The following is a 27381-nucleotide window of genomic DNA, read 5'->3' on the forward strand; positions in this document are numbered from 1 at the left end:
TGTCGATCGAATATTGTAGCAGTACTGTAGGCCTAGGTTAAATTTGTAAATATCATAATTATGCATAAAGTATCAAATTTCAAACATAATAGGACAGAGAGACCCAAGGATCCCCAAGGATCAATCAAATAGTCAATTTTTTTATTAAACAATACTCTAAAAAGTGTGAAAATGATCAAAATTTTGAATTGTCAACATAGGCCTATTATGTCTTCACTTCTCTTTATTTGGAGTCACAGGCCCATGGTTTAAAACATACACACATACACTTTTTAGTCTTCCAAAAACGTTTATTTTATTATGACAGTACCTTCCCAAACATTTATATTCCCAAAAACTGGAATTTGTGATACACTTTCATACAATTAAAAAAGTTCATAAATAATAATTGTATGATTTACATCCATAATAATGTATTAAAATGACAAATACATACATATTATCATTAAAAAGGTTAAAATGTCCATATTACAAACCATTCCAATTTATTTGTTATTTTGGCAAGTTCTATTAATACTCACACGAAGCACACAACAGAACATTACAATATATTGCAGATGATTTTTTAAAATTAAGATGTAAATTAAATTATTACTAGACTACAGGAATTAAAAATATAATTTTAAATTTTTATTAATTGTCCAAAAACCACAAAAAAACCAGGACATATTTAGTAGATTACAGTATTCATCATATTAAATACATAATTACAATGATTTAAAATTATGTATTTACACAATTTAATTGGATACTTTATATACATATATTAACACATTTTTCCAGGTTTAATAAATAGCAACCATGATTTCATTTTTTATTTCAAGAACATTTATTAATTTCAATGGCATTTTAAAGACAATTATTGGATATTGTCACATGCAGGATCCCAGAGACTATGTCACCACACACTAACACATCATTTGCATTGTTCAATACCAAAAGTGAGTTGTATCATAGATATATAGTATCTCTATGATATGGATATGATATGGTTGTATTATGACTAATACTGATAAGAATCTTTCTCAAAATCAAATACATAATTTATACATTATCTTTATGAAACTGAATGTTCTGTTTATGGAAAAGTTAGGGCTTATCAAAATAAAAAATATGTGGAAAAACAGGGAAGAAAAATTCTTTGCAGCGATAGATATGACAGTGCTATTGTAAGCTAGGCTCCTTGTATCTAAATTTGTCTAGCATTTCACAAATGGCAAGTTGCATTTACAGTGCATGTGTACGTTCATAATTTATATATTTATTCTAAAAACAATAAAACACAAATAAAAAACAATAATTAATATTTATTTATAATGCTCTTAATCTTATATGAAGAATAATGGCATACCGACACCTAGGGTATTAGTAAGGGCCTGTTTTTACTGAGAGAAAGTGAATACAGATTTAAACAACATACTTTTTTGACAACAGAAACAGGTCCACATTAACTAGACTGGTTTCCGAACCAAATTCAAAGAAACCATTATTTTGTAATTTTTTAAAGAGGAACAGGCCCTAAATCATTCTATGATGAGGTACAACATGTTGATTAATTACTTATTTTATTCAATTTCAAACACAACAAAATAAAAGTAAATTTGTAACATTATAACAACTGTATTGTTGAAGTAGTAATGAGTTGTATCTAACACTGTTCGTACCAGGAATTCATCCTATACTACTGTAGCAGCCAGACTGTCACCAAATTTAAATTTAACATACTTTTAATGATGAAGGGGCTGTGATTATATATATATATATATCCGTCATACATTATTTGAATGAATGAATTATGTATAAATGTAATTTCAGTGCAATTTGCAACTAAAATACAGTCAACTCGCCAAATACCGGACACCTTTGGGCAAGCCACATATGTCTGGTTTTCCGGAAAGTCTGGTATTCGAAATTTGTTTTTAATTGTAAAAAGAGATTTAGGACCTTTTGGTTGTCAAGAAAAGTCTGGTATTGGGAGAGTTTCTGGTTTTCAGACAGTCCGGTATTGTGAGAGTTTGACTGTACGTTCATATTCATATTGTGGCAGTCATTAAATGTCATTCCCAATATACAAGTTTTCAATTGGATTATATTTTTTTCCAATTGATTCATACTTCTTGGGATTTTTTCCATTTTTATATAATTTAATCACCTTTTTATACATTATGATTTATTATAAATCTCAAAAAGAAAATCTCAGAATTTATAATGTATTAATTTTAATATAAAAGTGAAAGAAATAAATGTTTATTTGAATTGAATTCATTACAATGATTGCAATTTACTTTGAACAGTGTTTATCAATATCATAATGAACAGAAATAAATTATTTCAGTCAGTCACACAAAAAAATATTAAAATACAAATTCATTCGTTCATTTCAAACTTTGAAATTCAAAGACGTTAAAGGTCATTGTTGCGAATAAACCTATTACCCTCCGAGTGACGGCCATAGTAAACATATCTGCACTGTCCAAATGTTCCTGAAACAAAATGTACAAAACATTATTTAATTACTAGTAAATATTTAAAATACCCCTATTATTATAATGGTATGATCCATAACATTAATGTCAAAACTTAAAGTATGGCTTTCTAATTTAAGATTTTGATGTTTTGTCTTTGATAAGAATTTAAAAAAATGAGTTGTAAAATATTTTTTTTAAATAATACCTTGATGATTGCCTCCATCTTTAACTTCCTGAGGTAAGGGTGTGTAGCGGCTTGTTGGTGATGACGGTACATCATGATCACTTGACTAGATATTATGAAGAAAAAAATAACTCTTGTTTACAAATTTTAGCCTATATAAAATTTATGAATTTGATTTATGAATTTTTAAAACATTTTCTTTACAAGATATTTATTTTTTCTGTAGAGATCTTTAGTGTCGATACATTTGTGGTTAGGATTCAGATCCACAAAGCAAACATTTTTAAGTCAGTTACTGAACAGTGATGATCGAAATGCGCATATTTTTTATATAGAGTATATTAAGACAAATTGCTATACACAAGATTTTTTTTTTTGCCATTAGAAAAAAAGGGTAGTATCTGTAAGATGTAAGAGTTAATCACTTCTCAGGTAAACATTTATTTGCGTGAGATTTAGTGGTAAAAAGCAGCTCTGTTGTCGGAAGAAAGTATAAATTCCTCTTTGAGCTGTTTTTAATCTTTGTCATGTTGTAACGTATTATTTACTAATATGTTTTTACAAATGATTTATTAAGCTGCTATGTAATGAACAACACACAAGTAAGTCTCTTTTCCTATCAAACTCAACTAAATGACTGAATGAAAATAGGTTTATTTTGGCTAATACTATTTTCCTAAATTTCTGATTCCAACTAGTTTAATTTAATAGATCTATTTTCAAAAACCAAAAGATCCTCAAAGATAACTAAATTAATTAAAAAAATTATCCAATCCAAGTAATAAATATACTCCAAATAAGTGTACGTCGTTGTATGACGAATATTGCTATTACTACCAACCATTACATTTTTCACCTTTTATGAGTGTCATTGTATGGACATGTTTTCCAATAAATGAATGATTGATAGTAAATATAGAGAAAGCTTAGTACTAATCTTATCTCCTTATATATACTTCCTCCATTGCTGAAAACAGACCATTAACTTTCGATAGAGGCTAACGACCCCCGCACAGTATACACTGTATAAGGATAAATTAAGAATATATCATCTGCCGCTTAAACAATCTCATTTACTCTACCCAAATAAAAGCCTGTTCTCTTATGTTGATAACGTGCAAATGTATGGTAGTAAACAAAACGTACTTCCAACCACAGACCATATCACGTAAAGGTCAGTTAATGGTCAAACTGGTGCAAATTTTGACCATAAAATAAAGAAATTGGGAAAATTGTGATTGATTGATGTCCAATTTAGTGACAATCGTAAACAAAATATAGGTAACTAGCTGTATGATGCTTTACATCCTTTCACACCCCAGCAACACATACAACAATAAAACAATATAATTCCATCCTATCTTACTGAACGTTTTTCCCTTAAAACCCAAAAATTACCCCACAAGGTCAAATGACTAAATACTAAATGTTGTTCATCTAAAAACAGAGTATAAAAAGAAAAGTCTGACTTATCGTGGTGCAATGTTGTGGAATAATTAAAATGATCTAACTAGAAATGCACCTACAGTTAAAGTATTTGTTAAAACTTTTGTAAAGTAATGGTTTTTACTTCATATAAAAATAATGAATGTTTATGAGTGAAATGGTACAAATAATTTCATGGGGTGAAAGATGACGGGTTATATTTTCACAATGGGAATGCCAAGTGAAAATATAAAAAAATGTTCTTCTTTAACCAAAGAAATTATTTGTATCATTTCACAAATAAACATTCAATATTTGTTTTCACAACTACTGTGAATAATGACAAAGAATTAACATATCTAGGTCTAGTGATACAGGAAAAAAAAGCCGCATAAGGCAACTGAAACTGATCTAGGCTAATTCTACTTTTTTCATCTCTTTTTGGTTAAAATTAGTACATATAACTCTCCAAAAATGTTACTACCGATTAATGGTCATTTTTAATGTTGTTGTTTATATGCCAAAGTCAAGCAAAAAATATGCGGCGCTATTGTTTGTTTTTATGTATGAAGTTTTTTTATTGCAAAAAGATTTGAAAAATACTATCAGACAATCATTAATGTCGAGCATGCTATATATAAGTGCAGTTCATTTATTATGTTACCCACAATTGTCCAATCAAATTACATTTATAAAATCAGATGTTGGAGAGTAGATCAGTTGATAGTTATGACATGGGGTTATAAAAAAAGGGCCTATAAAAAAAGGGCCTATAAAAAAGGGGCCTATAAATATTGGCAATAAATAGCAATAATTTATATAGCAATGACTTATATACAGATAAAATTATTAAAGTGCATATCACTATTGGTTGAAAATACACAGTAAGTAGCAAATATTAATACCTGCAATATCTGTATAAACAAAATTAAAAATGTAAATGAATTCAAGTCTAAATTTGTATGAATAATTCATACAGACAAATTATTAAAAACAAAGAAACCATCATTAATATTTAATACTTCTAAAATTGTTATGAATTATACATAAATATTATCAAAAGGACTTAATTATCATCCTCATATAGGGGCAGAAAACAATAGCCTATTGTAAATAATATTCCATTACAAAAAAAGAATAAATTATCATTAATATTTTAATTCTCAAACTTGGAATGAATTAAAACATAATGAAAGTTGTTATCCGTCCACAAATATTAATTTGATATAAAAATGAACGAACAATAGACAATTTGTTATTTGAGAGACTTAGGTGTTTACATGACTTAGTATCAGGTCAACTGCGTTCAATCTCTACAATCTTCGTAAACACCTATTGTGAATGCTGTGTACGTGCTGATGCAGTACTGGATCTAGTTAGCTTTGAGTAAACAAACAAGGCTACTGCTCATGTGGACATTGATTCAGACCGTTCTATTCCATTGTCCATTTGCCCTTGTGAATTAGAACTCCGTTCACCCTAAAGGAGGATGACCATAGGGGGATGACCCTAGAGGGAATAATTACCCCTTGTTGATAGTATTTAATGATAATGAACATGATGAAGTAAAGACAACATACATTTTACAAAATTATCTTTATTTATATCATTCATAATCATAGGTTTCTTTTTAAAGATGTATTGTCCCCCAAAAACATTTAAATTAATTAAATCAGACTTTGAATATTATATATATAGGTTATATTGTAGTTAATCAGTTCACAAAAATAATGTTTTCACTTGAATGACAAAATAGATGGTTAAATTCAACAGAACCAATTTGACTATTTTTGCTTTAAATTACAGTTTTTTTAGGTAAATAAATTGTTTTTCTATCCAATATTTGGTCAAAGTAGATATATGTGACATTAAAATGGCATATTCAACAAAAATTGTTTAAAGAATTATTTTGTCGGGGAGAAAATACATCTTTAACTTAATAATATTTAAAAAAACAGGAAATTCTAAGGATCTATCTAAGGTGGCAAGGGTGGTCATATGATTTTTAAAACAAAGGAGGGTGAGGAAGGGGTTTAGAAATGTTGAACAACAACTATACAAAGTTTAAATTGTATTTTTACTAGAAGTTTTTAAATTAACCTTTCAAAACTGCATCATTGCTGTCGTCATGTTAGTTTCCGTGAAACCACTGGGGTCCATCCGTCTTTCCTCTAAGACCCTAGATCAGCAAAATATATCAACAAACTCTAGGATTATCTAGAAATAAACTTGTCTTGTCTAATTGTCAAAATGTGAGGCATACTGCATACTGTATCTTAAGCGCTCGAATGTACCTGGGCAAACAAGTTGCGGTACCCTGGGAAAAAACCGCAGATTTGATTTATTCAACACAATGAGCTAAAGCTGCACTATCCAGGGTGAGTTTTAGTCAATTACAATGTGAAGTGTTTATGTAGTCTGAACATTATACTGATTTCATTCCTTCTTGCAGAGTATTCAAATAAAACAATATAATAATAATGTCTACACTATCAAACTACTTTGACAAATAAAGTGTGATATGCCCAAATATGGCAGTGATAAAACATCATGTCCATATATGGGCACATCATGTCCATATATGGGCACATCACAGATTTTTGTCACATAAAGTTCAATAGTGCAGACAGAGTCTCTAGTCATTGTTTCTCTTCATATTGTTAGTATTAAATAGAACTTAAAGAATAGAATTCATCTTTCACATCATGAAATTATTTGTACCATCGCACTCATAAACATTCAACATTTGCATATTATAGCAATATTAGCTAACTTTAATCAGGTTCACCTCAGGATGCGGTCTTCCATTCAATGACGTAACCAAGCCCAAAGTTGCTTAACAGTGATGAGAGCTGGTGTTTGAATGCAGTAAGGCCTATAAAACTACATGCCACGCAGAAATACATTGTATACACAAATGTATAGAAAATTATTCTCATAATTTACTAATATAGTATTCATCAACCAGTATTTTGTTAATGAAGATAATGATTATGAATAATGACTATAATAGGCTTCACGCCGTGGGCTTCCAGACAGTTTGAACCGTCACATATTTCTATTCATAACATAAACCAGAACTGATACAAGCCTACCAGTACAACTTCCACTATTGAAAATAATGTGAAAATTATATATTATTCTAGGAAACTATTTATAGAATATACTCATTCTCATAATATTATTTATATAGACATGTCAGGGAACTATTTTCAGGCATAAAAATATATTTTCAGTTGATAAACAATAGTGTACAGCATAATATTTGTCAAATTGAAAATCTGTTATTACTACTCTTATCAGGTGAACACTAGATTTGGTGAAAAGGATTGAAAACAACCTGAACAAAAAAGTATTTGTACTTTTTCCCTGTTTTCCTAACTGTTCAAATTATTCAAGTATTTAGATACTCAACGAATACTGTATCTACTTCCCGAATAAAATATCCAACAATACGAATTTATTGATAATCAATAAACCATAATGAAATATAACTTACTTCTCTTTGGTAAAAACTTAATAAGTTGACTTATTAATACTTATTTTAACAATTGTAACTTTGAGTACTAAGTAATTTGCTTTGTTGCTTTTTATGTACTGGAAGTTGGAGTTAAAGGGTGACACCATTCCTGATAATAGTGGTATATATATCCTGACACCTTCCACCAACACAACCCCCTCAGCACGCCACTTTTACTGTGTTGTCATGTAATGTCATGTTATGTCATTTCTAAACAGAGTTAAAAACTTTCTAGCCCAGAAATTTTGCATACAGAAAAATGTATAAACAATTCAAATTCAACCTTGAAATTAATAATTAATGCTAACATCTGCTTCTACTCGAACCAAAAACCAGGGACGACCATATTTATATCTGCAAACATTACCTATCACGCCATTACTAATCTGGGTTTCACAATACTCTCTGATTGGCTCTCATCGAGTTAATAAAGGGGTAATTTGAACAGACCAATGTACAGTTTGGATCGAGTAACACCTTCAACAAGCCTCCACATAAACGCAGCATGTTGACAACAAGATCATGTGATTACAATAAATGTTCTATAAATAATATAATTGACAATATTATCATCTGGATAGGTTTAAGTTGCTGCTCGTATTAGATTACGAGCTACAATATAACACAGTGCTGTACTAAGTTCACAAGCCAGCTTTACAACAGGAGTATGCAGGCTATTGTTAGTGGTGGGTAGGGACGGGGTTGAATTTTAGCCATATGATTGCTTTTTTCACCCTCCTTTTATTTTCAAGCGATCTAGGACAATCTTTTGATTGGTTAAAAGTGCTATATAAAAATACCAACATAATATAATATTGCCACATGTTTTAATGTTTTCTTTCTATTCATTTATTTGTATTACCGTATATATGAAATCCCGATTTTACACAAACTTGTGCTAGCCTAAATTTTGTTATTTCGTTCCTAATTTCCAAAAACTCCATACTTAATGGTAAAGTTTAGTTCTTAAACTTGTGTTTGTGTAGTTATGTGTTTACATTTATATATATAAGTATATAATCTTCTTACATGGCTTCCCAACATACAAGTTTCAATTGGATTTTTTTTTTCCAATTGATCGATACTTTCTTGGGTTTTTTTGCCTCTTTCATTTTGTATATAACTGAATCATCTTTTTATACATTATGATTTACTGTATTATATCTCCAAAAAAAAAAAAATATTTATTTATAAAATATCAGAAATTATAATGTTTTTTACTCAAATATGAATGAAAGAAATAAATGTTTATTTGAATTTGAATTTGAATCTTAATAAACCATTAGAAATGTTTTAATTGATGATAGATAAAAACATATAAAGGTAATAATTCTAAAACAAGGATGGTTAGGAGGTCACCGACAGGTAAAAATAAGAGGAAGAACCTTGAAAAGTTAGGCAGGCTTACAGATTAGGGATACAAGCCAGCCAGGTGAAATCAAGCATAGATTTACCCTCTAACCACAAAAACCGTTTATAGTATGCTTAGCTTCCTAAGCTTGATTAAAATCTTACCTGTTGTTATCTCTAAAGTAAATTAAGATAAAATTACTATACTATAAGACAAAGGGGAAAAAGGGTACAGTAAGTAAGTTCCCAAGCGCCATGGGTCAATGGGTCAATGGGATTTCTGTCTCCCTGTGTCACGAATTTGGTATAACATGAGTAGCCCTCGAAAAGCCTGGAAAACAAATTTGATTAACTTAATTTTTTTTTAGTTTCAGTGTTTCAGTATTGCATTTTATATTGATAACCTTCTCTGTTTTTCTGTATTCCTAATTTTTTATCTTGTATCATAGAATCCTAGAAAAACTAGTAGTGTGTCATCAGCAACAGTTACAAACTGTTACAAACATAAGTACGAACTTAAGATACTGTACATATTATAATGTATTTGGACAAATGGAATAAACGACAGTTGAACCTCTCCTTTTGGACATTTTATTCCTGAAACGAACAGAGCATTTAATTTAATACTATGCCAACCAATATTGATGGGACACCATTATTAAGAGACTTTGTCTTAGGTGTCATTTAATAATAGGAGTTTTACTGTATATAATTTCACTTAATTTCAATAAAATCCACAAAGATATTTACAATACAAGTCGTACAAAATGAGGCCAGAGTGAATTACACTTTTACAATGAGATATTTTACTTTTCAATCCAGATCAAACTGAGTACAATATGTATACTGAAAATAAAAGAACAATCTTACAGCAAGGTTTACCAATGTATTGATTGATGTAAAAGTTTGAAAAACACAAAGACACTACAAGGTCTTGACTTTCACAAAACCTGTACAAGTTAATCCAAAGTTTAACCCTTTGATCTACACATGGCCTGAACCGAGCTTCCCACTTCTGTGTTGGGCCATTGGCCCATGGTTTCCTTTTGGGCCATTTGCCAAATTTTTAATAAATAAAAAAAACCATAAGCCTAATGTGATAGTCACGAGGAAGAAAGACGACAGATTTTAAGTATATACATTTGGCGTTTAAAATCTATTTTTTTATGGTTATAGCTTAATATTAATGCAGCCCAAGCAGAAAAACCAATTTAACCCTTTGAAATTCGCACATGTTTTTAACCCATAAGCTTAATATGATTTTCAAAATAGCCAAAAAGAAATAAGTTATGAATATAGGATTGTTCAAAAAGTTGTAGTGACACCATTATGACAACTGTCTTGAACAACTAAACACCACCTCAAAATTGAGCTAGTCACTTTTGTGTCACATGATTAAATGCAATTTTTTTATTTCATTTATCTAAGTTATATAAAAATCAAGGCTTGCGTCAACCTAGAACTGAAAGGAAATTCCAAAAAATGCAATGCTTCGATCGACTGAACACAAATGACAGGCATACGTCAACATATTCAGTAATTTACTTTCAGTTGCACACGCATGTCTTATTTTACTGGAACTATAGACACAGGCGTGTAGAATGCGAAAGACCTCAACATCCTGGCTACGGGTCATGTACCTGAGGACATGACCGCTACAGGTGACCTACAGTGAGTTACTTTCAGTTCAACGCTGACATAAACACCTCCGTTGCTTTCGATTTCAACCAACCTGTTGCTCAAAGAGTTTTGAGGAAATAGGTAATGAGTTGAGTTATACTTCCAGAAGGTGGAGGATTGGTTCTATGAAAATAGCATTTGCAGGAAATAGCCAACAAAGAGCTGACTTGTGAAATTTTTCTTTAAATAGTCGAGAAGAGAATATAGTTGAAAGAGATTATTTTCTTTTTCTTTTAATAGTTGATAAGAGAATATATTTGAAAGAGATTATTTTAATGGTTAGAATAGGTCAGCTATCTCGCATTCTATATTTTGTTATCTGCTAATAGCTGATATATGTGGAGGAATTATTATAGAACAAATCCTGCACCTCTTTATGTGGTTCTAGTTGTTGACATAAGCCAATAGGTACTTTTAGATTTTCACATCAATTATTTTGACTGCTACACTATTACGTCATTTTTATGATATGCGAATGCGCTAGGTAACTGGCCTGTCGACTGGCAAATTTAAGCACTTGTTCAGTGGCATTTTGGTGTTCGCTCTCTGACACGAGTACCAGTATGATGTAATAAAAAATATTTGCTGTGAATTATTGGTTAATTTAAATAAAGTGTTTAAAAATACAGATTATGGCCTGGTTCTTATCACTCAGACGCCAGCCTTTGTTCAAATTAAGAATGTAGGCTAGGTCTAAGCTGCACACTTACTGTTGGCTGGCCTAAGGTTGTGTACTTCCAACGGCCCAGCGGGGTGTAATAGAGATTACAAGGTCAGATGATCCCGCGGTCATTACGTCATATGTTCACTGGCACGTCAACGTAAATGTCCACTTGATCTAATCGTTGATATATCTGTCGACGAGTAACAGTCAACTACGACCCACTCATATCTAAAAGTCCCTAATATCTACAACAACATGCTGGTACCATAGTGCTGTATCAAACATACATTTTCATTTATTTAATACAAAAAATCCACTGTTAAAATAAAGTAAAACTCTTACCGCTTCCATTGGCTTAACGACCCTTAAAAAAGCGCCCTTTCTTTTAGATTCTTCTCTTTCTTTTCTTGTTACTTGTTTTGAGTCAAGAAACTTTAACTTTGGAAGATTGTATAATACTAAATATCTGTAGAGAAAGACAAAAGATAAGACAAAAAAGTTTATATTATTGCATGCAATATTTATGTATATATTTATATTTAAACAATTTATAATATATATATATATATGTATTTATTAATACAATGTCAATGTGAATGTAGATGGACCGCAAAATGTCAGATTTCCCTCTTACGATAATTTCTCTTTTTGGGAGTTTCTGTTACTTTATGTTTCCCGTTAAATGTGCAATTTCTTCAGATTTTTTTTATACTTAAAATATTCTGCATAAATATACCATTTAAGCTTACAATAATTAAAAGTATTTTCCATCTTTAGTACAAAGAAAATACAATATGCACAATGGCATATGCCATGCTTGGAAAATGACTAGCTACCAAGATTATAGCCCTCTATGTTTGGATGTAATGTATTTTAACAGTTTTGCCATGCTTTTATATAGTTTCTCAGTATTTCATTTCTCCAGTTTTCAAAATCTGAAATGTTAAAAGTTTAAAGACAAATTCTGCTGAAGGTGACAAGTCAAAGTCCAATCCAAACGGTGGCTACAATTCCTTAAGGTTAAATTAACCCTAATGGTTAATTTTACTGACCACTAGCTGCCCAGTAGATCTTATCACAGTCTTGGTAAAATTAACAAAGTTCAATGTTCAACCATGTGAATATTCCAAGGGTGGACAAAGGTCAAAAGTACAGGCTGTAAAATGTCTATGGTTAAGGTTAAGCTCTGTCTACACTAGCAAAATAGAACTTGGACAAAAAAGTGTGATGTGCCCAAATATGGTAGTGATATGACATCATCATGTCCATATATACATTTTTTTGTCACATAAAGTTTGATAGTGTAGACAAGGCTTATGTGGTGGGTATGTAATGTAGCTTATATAATTTTTGCAAATTATACATTATAAAATTAGTAAATATTGAAAATAGTTCACCTGTATCTTTTATAATCTTCTTCATCTTTATCTGATGATGAAAGTTCATTTGGGCATGCTATGTTGCCTAGGAGACTAATGTAGGTCAAGGCTGGTAGTTGAGTTTTTAGTTGTTCTAATAATACCTCCAAATCTGTGATGTAATAAAAACTAAGGAAAAACAACAATAATTATAGAGGGCTCACTACAAATCACATCTACATTTTCAGACTTAATGTGATAACAAATGTGATGAACATGGACATGATGATGTCATATCACTACCATATTTGGGCATATTACTACCATAATATGGGCACATTATATTGTTTTTGTCACATCAAGTTTGATAGCTTTAGAAAGCATAGAAAGACACTTTTTCCACATAAAATATGTATCTACCCTGAATGGGTTTTCCACTCAACCGCCCATCTGATCCATGTTTTGTGTAAATGATTCATAAGAAATAACATAGATTCTATATTTTTATTTTCCGCTTACCATTACTGTTACCGCTCGTCTATGTAAATTGGACTTTAAAGGTAATTTTTAAATACCTCTCTATTTACAACTTTTTATTAGATAATTTGAATTACAGTACTGATAAGTATGTACTTGTAATCTAAAAAATATAAAAAAATATATAAAAATATACACAAATTTCAAATGGTTGAGTGTAGAAACATTAGGGTGTGTCAGTTAGTCAGTTGAAAGTTTTTTTAACTTAAAAAAAATATAAAGGATATTTTGTTTTTATTTAGCATTAACGTGTGCAGCTGTGTAAAGTTAGGTATTCGAACTTGGTCATCAATTTCATTATTGTCCAATATCAATTCCTGTAGACTTGAAAATGACTCCAAACCAAATAAATTTCTGTGAAGAGAAAAAGTATTTGTTATTTTGAAAGCCTATGACAATACTTTGCCTTTGCGACTGTTTTATTAATAGAAAATACAAGAACGATGATTTTACACTTTATCTAAACAACGCACAATCTGCATGTACTTTTCTAGTAGGCTATATATGTGGGGTCAATTTAAGGTCAACATGGATTTTTTTACATGTCTTTCGGTTCCGTGCCATACGTAAAATGTAGGTGCTACTGTATAAGTATAAAATAAAAATCGGTGACAAATTGCATTGCATACACTCAACAACTAACCAATACCTTTAACATATGAAACAAAGACAAAACACTATATTAAAATTACAAAAGTATATCTAAATTGGGCTAGATAGTTAGTTTATTTTTATACTGGGTGACCTCTTCAGTCAAAGACTGATTTCCCAGAGGGCCCAGTTGGGGATCAGTGGCTGTGTGTGTACTAATACACCGGGGTAACCCCCTACTCGTCTCGAAAGATGTACTAGGTTCTTTAAAGTGCACACAAGCTAGTTGTGTACACTGGACCTACGGTTTATAGTCCTTATCCAAGAAAACTCGTTCTACCACCAGAACCATGGAGTAAGTGAGCCTCGAACCCTTGCCGATGTTATGGCTACGTAATTACGGTTCCACTGTCTTAACCGCTCGGCCACTCACAGTGCAAATCACTGGTGATGTCTAATGGCACATTCAATACTTAACTTAGTGGTTAGCTCATATTTGGCCAGCAGGCAGGATTTGGCAAGAGGACCATTTGAGAACCCGGACCCATAGTATCATGTGAAATTTAGATGTACCTCTAAATAATAATATTCATGTTTATTAAAAAGTTAAGTCATGCAGAAAATTGATTTGTAATTGATTTATAATATGGATCAAAATGACATCAACTTGACGCATTTCTAACTTATTTTTTTACTAGCAGAGTTGTAATACCGCTTTTGTGTTTGTTAAGTTTCACATTCCTTATGTTTAAAAATAAGGAGATGGCCATACACAACTGGAAAATAAAATGAATTATGTTTATAAAATCAACTTCCTAAACACGTCTCTCCCAATAAAATGAATGTTGTTCAGTAATTTCTAGTTTCTTTTCATTTTGATTGGCCACCTATGTATACTTTTTTAGATCTAACTAATAAATGAATTACTTACCGTAAACTGTTGAAACTTAAATCTAGTCTAGTGATAACTTGTCCGTATTCTTCACACAAACCAGTTGGCACAGATATAAGGTCAGCTCCTATTAAAGACAACTTAAAAAGAAAACCACAGAAAACTATTATATTAATTGGTTGGTGTGATAAAACAGACAGGTCTTACAGCAACTAGAGCATGAGGACATTTTTTTTTTCATTAATCTAAAAATTAAGATTTTATTATTAAAAATGCAAATTTAGTTATTAGCTGGCTAGGTCCCTCTACCTGTATATTTTAGGTATTTTATTAGCCTAGGCCTACTCATATGAGTCATCAACAAAGATAAAAAATTGCATCACTCGTATTGTATGCACACATGCCTCTGAAACACAGCTTCTTAAATCTATTATAGGCCTGTGGCTCTAGCTGGTAGGGTACAGAATCAAAACACCGTCACGAGACCAAATGCCTAAACTATAAATTAAATGACTAGGCCTAGTAGGCCTAGCCTAGGCCTAAATAATAATAATACTACTACTGAACTGTAAGTGTAATAATATAACAGTTCAGTACAGTACATTTGTTCTGTGTACCAAATGAAATGTACTGGGATTGAATTACATAGTTGGTATACAGTAGGACTGCGCCAGGCCTCTATCTAGCCTAGGCTAGTTTAGTTAGGCCTATAGTATTACTAGGCCTAGGCCTATATAATACTGCAGTACAGTAATTAAATGTGTGGTGAGGATATGAATGCTAGCCTAGACGCGCACGGTTCTTACATCATCCTAGCTAGCTTGGCCTAGCAAATATTTTCTTTGTTTATGAAACAAGTAACAATATAATATACACCTGAGTTCCTTGGATAACTGGAACCAGTAACGATTGAACTTGATCATCTTCTTTCTTCTCCGAGTCTTCCATTTCTCCTATTTGAAAAAAAGATTGTTTTGATAAAAATCAGAGAATTTCATTTCCTTTCCGAAAAAATAGTCGTATTCACCTGACTTGAATTGCGCCCTCAATTTTGCAGTCACACTGGAAAATTAATCCTAGGTAAACTTCTCCCAAGGCGATTGGTAAATTAGACCCCTGTTCGCACTTGGATAATTTCACCAGATAGTTTATCAAAATTTAATTACACTAAAAACTAAAATTGAACTACATGGTCACGATGAATTGGTAAACTCATGGGTTGACCAGTCGCACTTTTAGACTTTTTAGCCAGTATGGTTTAGTTTTACCGAAACTATGGTATTACCATAGTTTCGGTAAAGTACTGTAACGAAGCAGTGTTTGAATTGGACTAGTTAATTTGACCAATTTAAATACAGTGGACGGATCAAAGCTATATTCAAGTCATACAAAACAGTCAGAGTAACAATAATAAACGTTCACCATCATGGTATGAGATTCTTTATTCACCTTGCTTTCCAACAATGTAAATCAATTATTATATACATAATTTATATAAGATGGTGATTACATAGAATACATCCATCGAGATAACAAAAACAGACACTATAGCTAGTATGCACTGAAATAAATACAACTGATTTATTTCACAACTATATTAGATAAACTTCACAATAATGACAATAACATGCAGGGAACTAGAAAAACACCCCCCTCTATCGTAATTAGAACATAATTAAATTTGTTCTGTACTGATTGGAGTACTAAACGAAAATTTCACACACTCTAAAAATTAGTAACTCTGATGCTGATAGAAAATGAAACAAATATTTTAAAAGTCAACATTTATCAATTTTCAGTAATTCATTATGAAATATCTATAAAATAAAAAATCTTGAATATTACCAAGCTCTGTCATCATTAAAATCCAAAATATAATGTTATTGTTTAGAAACAAAGTTTAAACACATACACCAATGTGTACTTTATGAAATAATAATATTGAAACATAGTTTTTATGTTTTATACTACAAGTATTTTAACAAATTTAATTTTCATATATGAATATACAATTTATTACCGAGAAAAATTTATACTCAAACATTTTAAACTTGAATTGAATGGAAATCATTATAGTTTTTAAGATTTTAAATATTTATACTATAACGTATTATACATTGATTTTAACAATCTTAAATACCATGTTTTAACACGGATTATAAACACTAATTGGTTATCACATTATTTTCATAGAAAAGTTGTAAAAATAATTTGACAACATGGACAATTTAATTCAGGTTTTAAAAGTTTAGGTCCCTGAGCTAGTAAGGTTATTCTCTTAATACTGGATGAAAAGTACCATTTATGTATCAGGGTTTTTTCTTTTCTCATTTGACTATTTAATTTCCAAATACATAGTTTTCATTGAGATAAGCATTACATATATTTTAATACAGGAGAAAAAAAAATTAATAATTAATTTGGATGAAATTAAAAATAAATAAAACTTCATAAATATACACAAAAACAATTCATGGTTTTTCACTTGCTCTCTCTCTGTCACACAAGAATTACAAGAGTATCATCAATAAATAAGCTTTAAAAAAGACAACTACATATTTGCACCTACCCCAAAAGAAATCCGCTAATTAATTTATAAATTATCGGACTCTGTTTATCAGGAAGAAAACAGATAAATTATAAGAAATCAAAAGATTAAAGGTGATGGAATTAACATCTCCCACCGTTACAGTCTAAACAAAATGTATCATACATACAATGCTAAGATAAGTTTCCCTTTAACATGTGAAATCGGATAAATTAAATAAGCTAATTACAAAATAATCTATTGTAAATTTTGACAAAAATATACACAACACAAATAATTTTTCACATGGAAATTAACAATAAATAACTGAAATTTCTAATTTAAAAATAAAAATAGATTCCAGATAACATTCTCTGAAAATACTCTACACTATAAACAGATTTCTAAATTGGGTTTTTTTTTAGAATTACAAATATAACAAATATGATATCAAATTCTATTTCACAGCATTTCAGTTTCGCATTGAATAAAAAACTAAAATATTAAATTTAGTTGTTACTGTCTAACAGTAAATTTTTAAAATGTTCTAAATACAGTTAGTTTCTGTAAAAACTGACAGCGATGCAATTAAAATGTGTAAATTGATAATAAATCATTTTAATGATTTAGTAAAAAGTGCATCTTAATTTATTTATCAATCTAGTTGAGTTAATTGAAACTTCATTGATATAAAATTCTATGTAATATTTAGAGACATTCATATAAAATTGAATTTTGTGCAATATCAAATTATAAACACGTACCCATGATTGTACAAAATGTAGTTAATTCCTGAAAAGTGGGTTACTAACTTTATATATTGTCAAAATTGATTGTGAATTATTTTTTATATATTCCATCCTCTTTTATAGCTTTCATATAATACTCAATCTCAGTACTGACTTAACTTATGAATAGTGTTTATATCTAACAAAATTGTTTTATATCTAACAAAATTGTGTTATATCTAACAAAATTGTGTTATATCTAACAAAATAATGTTACACATAACAAAATAGTGTTACATCTATAACAAAATAGTGTTATATCTATAACAAAACCATGTTATATCTAACAAAATAATGTTATATCTAACAAAATAATGTTATATCTAACAAAATAATGTTATATCTAACAAAATGATGTTATATGTAACAAATAATTGTTATATCTATAACAATATTTTCACAAATCTCAATATAATTTGGTCCTGTCTATCTAGTATAGTATAGTTTTTAAATTCAATTTTAAATTGCTAGTTTTATTTAACTAATTAAAAACAAATTTGTAATTAATTAAACACTTTTCTATAAGCCAACGTCCAATCAAAGACTAGTTTTCTATCATACTAACATTTCAAGTAATCTAAATGTATAATCTGTTGTATTTGGTACATAAATTGTTTGACAGAAAAGCGGTCTTTCATTGGAGTGGACATTAATTTAAAGGTACATAATTAGTCTTTTAAAGACACTTTGTACTACGTTAGCTGTGGAGTTTGTCCCCAGCTCCATTTCTGATATGGACCACTAACGATACATTTCATCTCCGGTGCCGTGTTAAAAAGAGATTCTGTTGTTTGAGTATTTGCACGTTTCAATGGTATTTCTGGGACCTTTGCACTTGGGTTCTTTGAAGAATTGGAATCTTTTGCACTATTACCTGCCTTGCGACGACCTTTGGTTGGTGTTTCTTCACCAGCAAGTCGAGCTGCTTCCTCTTGTTCCTGATGTCTAGCCATCATCTTGTCCTCATATTCCTTCATACCATGGTTTCTAACGTTCAAATGTTTATGTTGGTAAAACACCAGACTAATCCTTGATGGATGCTGCCTACAAGGTCGATGCAGTGCAGTTGTAGCGTGGAGTTCACGTTTCGCAACCTCGAACAGAACCGACCCATGAGTGAGCGCGACAGCTACTCCACCAATAGTGGCATCTCTAAAACAATGTGCATTGCTAGTCGTGTATGTTTCATGATCCGACGTTGGTGGAGTGAGTGATTTTATGTCGTTCCCTGCTGGTTGATCTTGTGGTTTTAACTGGTGACCTGTTGGCATATGTTGCATTTGTGCAGCCATTTGTTGCCTGTGCAAATTAGCCTGTTGGTGATGTAAATTACCCTGCGAGGCATGTAAATTAGCTTGAGCAGGGTGCATTTGCATCTGATTAGCATGTAGTTGTCCAGGTGCGGATTCTGGAAACATTTGAATGTTTGTCCCCTGGCTATCTTGTCTAGATTCATTAACTTCTGGTCTTGCTAAATCCTGAGGGTAGAAGCCTGGAACACTGGAAGCATCTTTTGAGACATTTCCACCGGCACTTTGATTAGAACCTGGTCTTCCAGGACATTGATTTGCAGCTTGTCCTGGGAAATTATGTGGAGATGCCTGATTTCCAAACATTAGTCCACTGTTTTTAGGCGTATGAGTATTTAAGTCAACAGTCCCAGGCTTTGGAGTTGAAGCAGAAGTTGTACCTGAGTCTTGTGGTGATGCAGCATTTTTTGTCACTTTATCTTCAATTGGCGGTCGCCATATGCTCGAAGGATTTTGTTGTCCTAGTTGTTGCGACTGTAAACTTGGATCGACCGGTCCTCGTGCTCCAGGGCCAGCTTGATGCTGACCCGGAAGACCGAACCCGGAAACAACAGGTGCATGGAAACTTGCTGGTCCTCCTACGGGACGAGCACCATGCTCAATACTTGCAGCCCTATTCCAGTGATCGTGTCGTGTGAGATCAATTTGTGGAATAGGCTGTCCGTGTGGACCGTACATTGCACTTGGAGTATCTTGCCGATGTAACATTGCAGCACCCTGGAAATCTGATTGTGCCATTAGAGCATTTAAACGTCTCACATCGGGTTTCACATCTTCGAATTGAGGCCTAACATGTGACTGTGCATGCATAAAAGGATTCATGTGTACACCTGGTAGGTGGCCCTGAAACCTTTGATGTATACCATGCATGTTGGCTTCTGGATGTATCTTATCTTGGCCTAGCAGACCTGGTATTGGAAAGTACTGTGGATAGGCTGGATACTGCGAGTACATTTCATATGGATATGCCATTCCTAAATGAGACTGTTGACCCATTATTCCAGGATGCATGCCATTCATGAGATGTATTCCAAGATTGTCTGTTTGTCGAGCCATCTGCCAATGATTGCGTTGATTGTAAGCCGAGACATTCGTCTCTTGCATATGTTTATTTGAGAGCTGGACACGATGCTGTGGACCGATTCTCTTAAACTCATCCTTTACGACAACTTCCGAAACTGTCTTTTTATTTGCTTCTTTAGCTTCGCTTTCAGCTGCAGCACTCTGTGCACTTGCCTTGGCACGCTTACTCGGACTATCTGAGCTTGAATCTTTATTTCTTTTACCTCTGCCACGTGGAACAATTTGATCTTTTGGTTTTAAACGAACCTCTTTGCAGTAGTTTGTTAAAACTTCAATTGCGCCACTTTGAACTTTGGCACGTTGACCTTCCGGGTCACCATGTTCGTCAGTACTGTCTAGATAGTAGAGTGGGAGCACATGAAGTTGTTCATCACCGGGATCTGGTTTAATGTTTCTCACTTCTTCTTTCGTTAATGTTACAACCTAAAAAGAAAGACAACAATATAACATTTTAAAGACTGAGAGAAAATCATGCAGAAAATAAATTAACTAATCAACCTAGTCGTCTGCTTGCTTATCATAATTAAAGACATCCTAACACTCTTGATAATCGCGGAAAGACCTCTTTGCTAAGACAATTTCTCTAGATTGTTTCTGATATGGAAAAAATGACATTCCATATACCGTACATTTTTTATTTAGTTCTAGTAAGCCCTAGCATTTGATGCGTTTCATCAACACTTTGTCTGTCTTTGCCAGATCTGGAAAGGGCATAGCATCGTCTTCTTTTAATATAAATACAGATGCACAAGATTGTTTTTAATAGCACCTTCTATAATAGTTAAGATGTATTTTTTCCCCAACTTTCTTAGTGCCTTTGTTGTGCTATGCCTTCATAATTTCTCTCGATTTTTGGGACCTCTGTTATTTTAAACGTCTCAAAATGCAGTCAAGTAGAAGGTTTGTTAATTGACATGAACGTACCACTGTACAACCATTATTCATATTCTGTTGATCCCTGTGAGCATGTGCACAGAAGTCCATACATGTAGTAACGCCACCAAATGGTCGACTCGTACCATAACCTATTCTGCATTCATTTCCTTCTTTTTCAAAATGAACCTGAAACAAATACATACATAGTTGAAAAAATGTTTCCAATAGTTTTCATTTGTTTTTTTTATATTTCGAATCCATCTCAAACATCATACATAAAAACCGTCAAATAAAAAACAGTCAAATAAAATACAATAGAGAAAAAATATTTGATTGATGATAAATTCAGGACAACCTAATTGTACATGCCCTATTGTACAATACATCAGTCTTTTGTATTTTAAAACTTATATAATATATTGTAATACTAATAAATTGTAATTTAGTAAAACATAAACAAAACATAAACCTGCACAATACAGCTATGTTCAGAAAGTATAAATCCTTTAATATTTTAAGCCGATTTTCCACTAGGCGAATTTGTTTTGCTACCTTACCTGATGTTCATAAGATGCTGGAGCCATCTGCTTGTACATGGGGCTTAAATATGTTGCTAGATTTTGAAGCTCAGTCTCAACAATTTCCTCCTAAAATTCAAAAGAGAAACAATATTTCTTTTTACAACACACAATTAATGCAAGGAACATCCAAATCAACGTTATTCTGATGCTTATGGTATCTTAGGTGAATATTACTAAAGCCAATTTCACAGTTTTCAAATGTTAAATGTATTTATTCTGGTGTGCAAGCTTAACTGAAAGCTGAGGTAATTCGGATTAGGCCCTCTACAAACCCACGGCAGCCAGCAGTGAAGGGCCTACCAGATCAGCACACCGAGAGACAATTCCCTACTCTTTTCAAATAGTGTACCAAGTTCTTCACTATATGTACACGGGAACAAAGCCTTTACATCCCATGCGAAGGACGAGGCAATGAGAGTAAAGCATCTTGCCTAAGGAACAATATTCTATTGTATTTAAATATATGTGAACTAACCTCTTGTGAGCCATCCAGTTTAAACTTTCTTGGTGTTTTACTTCTAGCAAACTTGCACCCATTGTAGTACATCAGCCACGAACAACCAAAGGAAAATGAAGCGCCAGAAGTCTCATCTTCCGTTCCTTGACATGCACAAGATTTTCTGAAAATTAAAACAAAATTTTGTTGTTACATATAATTCCAATTCTTAGATAGTAATGCATAGTATTTTATACAATATTAACATTAGTTTAGGAAATTGTTTTGTGTTATAAACAATCCCGGCACCATAGACAGGATGAGTGTTCAATTCGTTTTAGTGTTATGTAGTTAAGCATTACCATAGTAAGTAATTTGTATATGTATTTCTAATATGTTAAGCGCCTTTGATCATATGTATTTTGAATTTTCATCCTTTCTTGTATTTGCATCCGACCAGACAAACAAGTTTTCAAATGTTTGAATACAGATAAACAACTATTTTTTTTTCTGGTCAAAAGTTCTGGTAGAAAGAGCATTTAGAATAAAGAATTTTAATTTATCAAAAATGCTGTACTAACTCTTCATTTGTTCCGCAACGTCTGACTGTCGGCGATCCATGTTTTGGAAGAATTGTTGATAACATTGTATACAAATTATCAGATACATTTTCTTGTACACCTTCCCATAATATAATTCCAATGATAATGAAAGCCGTTTCACATGAGTGACCAAAACGATGGCGAACTAACACCAGCATCTTCTCACTTTTACCTGATCGTCGGATTATCTAGAAATTAAATGTAAATCTATTATTGTTTGTCCTCAGTTAAGGGAGGATTAGGCCCTCTACGGACCCACGGCTATCACAGTGTAACCATGTATGTATGTATGAAGACAGGACCAACAGCTTTACATCCCATAAGAAGGACGAGGCGGTAATGTAACTTGTCTACAAGCAATATGGCAATGCCAACCAGTTCTCAAACCCATGCCTGTTCTAACATGTAAGTTTTATTTTCTATATTATGCCATAACCAATGTAAAGAGTCAATGTAGCAGAATAATTCAAATCAGGCAAGAGTAAAATTTAATCTTTTCTGATTAAACCACGTTGTCTGTTCTAATGCAACTAATTTCCATATTCACTGTCACTTTGTAAAGTAAGCTCATGTATCTTTTATTCATGAACACAATGCTGCCCTCTCATGTCGTAAATTACATGGAATGCTTTAACCTTCAACAGATAAAAACACAATTTGAGGTTTGACTAATTTAGAATAGAAGATGATCCCTTGAGGATTTTGAGGTAAACCAATAGTAAATAGGTCAATCTATTAAGGGACGCACTTAAAATACTGCACATTTTGAATAAACATAGTGAGTCAAACAATATTCATTCTATTCTACATTAGTTGTGTTAAAGAAACTTTAAAACTAAGATAATACTTAGTCCATTAATATTATTTTTAATCATTTGTGGAAACTTACCCATTTTGCAATTGGACAACCTAACTCCGTCTTCCCTTCCTTACCAGAATAAACCAACTTTTCAATACGCACAGCTGCACCAGACTCTCCATATCTGATGAAATAGATGACAGTTTAATGTTCATATTCGATAATATTATTGGAATTCCAATGTATTTATTAAAGTTATCAAACATTTATATAATTTAATGTTTAATATATTTCTGTGTGTCTACTGCAAATAAATAACTGGATAAATAGCATGAACTTTCCATTTTAATGGCAGCAAAATGAATGCCATTTACTGTCTTTACTGAAATATCATAAGGAGTTGTGAGATTCAATTCACACAATGATAAACCAGTGTTTGGGTAGGTGGATATGTTCTGTTTTTTACAGTACACGAAAATATAACATTGTACAGTAATCTTACCTTTCTTCCATCATTTTTCGTATTGCTTTTATTGATGGTCCAGCTCCAAGGTGTGTGTAATATGGTGCATCGTCTTTCTCAACCTCACCTGTAGGTAAAGTATAACATTTGTATGATATGGCATAACATTTGTATGATATGGCATAACATTTGTATGATATGGCATACAATCAGGGAGAACCAATCTAGAAATGACATTTGTTAACCAACTTGGACTCAATTCATGCATCACATACAGTTTTCTCTTTGCTGTGGGTGGAAGTTCTCCTAACTGGGAATAACTTTAGATTAAGTATCACAATTTGTTCTCATGACCTCAACTACTACTGTATTAGCCATAATAGTGTGTAAAATGGTCATTCACCATTATTGTTGTAATCCATAAGTAATTAACACAATATCGTTACCATACATACCACAATTACAATCTGGAGGTAAGACCTTTGCATCCTCCTCCAATCGTTTTGTCATCTCCCAATGTTCATATTCTTGCTCCACAGTATCCGCTATACTTTTTCTTTTCTTTTTCTTCTCTTCTTCAACTTCCTCGGCAGCTTTTCCTTCTGATTTGTCTTCCTTAGTTTCTCCTTCCACCGTCGTTTTCTCCGGAGGCGGCGGCGACCGTGGGGGTGTATTGCATGGGTTCACAATGGTCACCATTTTACTTGGTCTTGTATTGAGTACTGGTGGTCCAAGAGGTGTAAGTAAGGGTTTTGGAGGATCCAACGTGTGCGCACTCTCAAGTTTCTTAGTCGGTCGTGGTTGCCTTAAACTATTTTTTAAAGCAATTTCTGCAGAAACGTGGTCTTTCGTTTTTTGTGGTTTTGTTATTGTTTTAGTTTCATTTGAACTGGATTGTCCATATGATTGCAAACTGTTTTCCTGCTGTGTTGAGCTGTTCAATTTAGGTGTTTCTGACCGTGATTTACTTTTAGATATTTTAGTTTTCGTCTGTTCAAGTTTTTCCACACTGCTTATTACTGTTGGTGTGTCCATAAAACCCATGTTGTTATTTGCCACAAATGGAGAAGCACTGCCCTTAGAAGAGGTCTGTAAAGACTGTTCAATAGGGACATTATTTGCATGCTGCTTTCCTGATTGTTCAGGGGTTGCAATTCTCATTGTCTGTTCAACTGCAGTTTTCTGTGCCTTTTTAGAATCCTTAGGATTCATTTCTTTTGATAACATTTCCATCGACATTATTGGGTTCATACCTCCGTTTGCGAATCTTTCATGAAACCGATTAATAAAATTTGGTGGAAATTTTTTTGGATGACTAGGCAATTGATGCCTTTGTTCAGTATTCATATTTGGGGCACAATTCTGTTGAAGTATTTGATTGGAATTCGTATGGGGACTATGCATTCTGTAATTAGGGTCCATATGTGGTTGTTGGTATGGGTGAGGTCTATGGAGTTTCTGTTGGTATCTACTGGCTTGTGATGCATCCATGACAACAGATGCTTGTTGGCCATTGGCCTGCCTGTGGTAGTTAGGATTTGCTAGTGTATTGTCTTTGCCCACATTCTGAGCATGTTGTTGAACAGCATTTGGATCAAACATATTCCACTGGTTGCCTTTTGCAGCAATGTTATGCGGGTCAATTTGGGGGTGCATCTGCGGCTGACTATGACTACTACCAGAGTCTGGACTTCCAACACTGGCTGTTTCACGTATGCCAGAATGTAACGACAAAAGTGATTGCGCAACGTCCATTGTCTTTGTAGGGGGTAGATTACTTGAAGTCTCTTTTTGGGGCACTGCTTCTAGCAACGCCTGTTGAGGCAAATAGCGCATATCAGTTTGTGGATTTGGTGTGGTACGCTCATTTGAATTTTGCATTAGTGCCACCTGGTTATGTAATTGATGGCCAGCCACCTGTGTACTTTGGTTAAAGCCTGGACTACCTGTAGTCCTAAAATCATTTCTTGCAGCAAATTCCTGTTGAAATAAATGTTGGTAACTTCCTTTCATGTGAGGGTGGCCTTTAGCAGCCGCAAGATGTTGCACTCTAGCCTTTTCATCTTGAATGCTTTGGTAAGGGTCCCAGTAATGTGGACTATGACCGTTGAGAAGCACACCAGGCTGCTGTTGAGATGCCTGTGGCGGAACTTGTGGATTCATCGTTGGTGATGTTGTAGTTGTTGTCGTAGATGTTGCTGCTTCTGTTGATGTCTGGTTCTTGGCATTCTGAAATTACAATAAAATCATTGATTATTTGTATAAATACGTTATTATAAATCATAATAAAATGTACTGTACAACTGGTATTACAAATGTTCTATAAATATGTAATGATGTAATAATTAAAATTAAAAACATAGGTGATCTGCTGTGTAAGGATCACCATATACTGTACATATTAGAACTGAATTATGAAATTAAGCTTTAGAAAAAGTCAATCTGATGGTGTACAATACTGGTACAGATGGGACACTTGGAAATGAACAAGTAACAGTATAACACAAACTCTATAAATGGGGATTTGTCGATTCCGGTGTCCCCTTAATAGGGGTTCTAGCATAATACAATTATAATACAAGGGTACAGTTCAAATGATGACAAAAATGGAAATAAATTATGATTATTATTTATATACAGTATCTAACATTAGCAAATGATATGTCATGCAGCTGTTTATTTGTCTGTTTTCTGTTTAGAAGTTGGTATAAGACAAGTTCTTTTAATTCCTTGAAACAGTTCCTATTTACTGTAACAATTTAACTTATTGTAAATGTATGCTTGTTTTTTTTCCCTCTCTTTTTTCTTGGACTGTTTCAAATAAATGTTAATGAAATCTAACAATAAACAAATAACCAGAAAAGCCAATTACAAAATTGTCACTACACAGTAAATTGTATCATCTATCTAGTCAATACCAGTATCTGTCTGATCCAGGATGTTGGACTCTACCTTGTTTATGCTGTTGGTGAGTACAGTTGTTATAAAGTATTTTAAGACTAATCAAATGTAATCAAAGTTTAACATGACTTGTCTGAAACGCATGTCTTAAATATGGCTAGCCAACATGAACTTAAGATCCTTATCAGATATTTCTCATCAGTTAATCTTGCTAATGGCAAGCTGAAAAACTTGTAGCTGTCCGATTGTGTTATCTTAGCAGAATATCTATTAAAATGTTTATCATTTAAAATCTGTATTCCATCAGGAGACTAGAGGTTACTAGCATAAACAGTAGGAAATGGCA

The 27381-nt window shown here is 32.4% G+C and overlaps 2 protein-coding genes across 3 annotated transcripts in view; both read right to left on the minus strand.

The window, feature by feature from the left end:
• Positions 1-261: 261 nt before the first annotated feature.
• LOC140051578 (leucine-rich melanocyte differentiation-associated protein-like) lies at positions 262-15710 on the minus strand. The gene is made up of 7 exons (XM_072096832.1): positions 15546-15710; positions 14709-14809; positions 13412-13540; positions 12689-12826; positions 11634-11757; positions 2674-2758; positions 262-2483 (listed from the first exon to the last, which is right to left on the minus strand). Exons 1-7 carry the CDS (start codon positions 15615-15617, stop codon positions 2404-2406), a joined length of 729 nt encoding a protein of 242 aa, XP_071952933.1. The 5' UTR covers positions 15618-15710; the 3' UTR covers positions 262-2403.
• Positions 15711-16086: 376 nt separating this feature from the next.
• LOC140052367 (uncharacterized) overlaps positions 16087-27381 on the minus strand; it is a 55078-nt gene continuing 43783 nt past the window's right edge. For both annotated transcript variants that reach the window (XM_072097909.1, XM_072097910.1), the window contains 8 exons: positions 24590-26363; positions 24174-24261; positions 23762-23855; positions 22852-23060; positions 22310-22454; positions 21811-21900; positions 21302-21439; positions 16087-20800 (listed from right to left, as the gene is read on the minus strand). In XM_072097909.1, the coding sequence (XP_071954010.1) occupies positions 18677-20800; positions 21302-21439; positions 21811-21900; positions 22310-22454; positions 22852-23060; positions 23762-23855; positions 24174-24261; positions 24590-26363 (4662 nt within the window). In that variant the 3' untranslated portion in view covers positions 16087-18676. The remainder of the gene's footprint in view (positions 20801-21301; positions 21440-21810; positions 21901-22309; positions 22455-22851; positions 23061-23761; positions 23856-24173; positions 24262-24589; positions 26364-27381) is intronic.

This window comes from Antedon mediterranea, chromosome 6 (assembly GCF_964355755.1).
Source record: "Antedon mediterranea chromosome 6, ecAntMedi1.1, whole genome shotgun sequence".
Classification (NCBI taxonomy): domain Eukaryota; kingdom Metazoa; phylum Echinodermata; class Crinoidea; order Comatulida; family Antedonidae; genus Antedon; species Antedon mediterranea.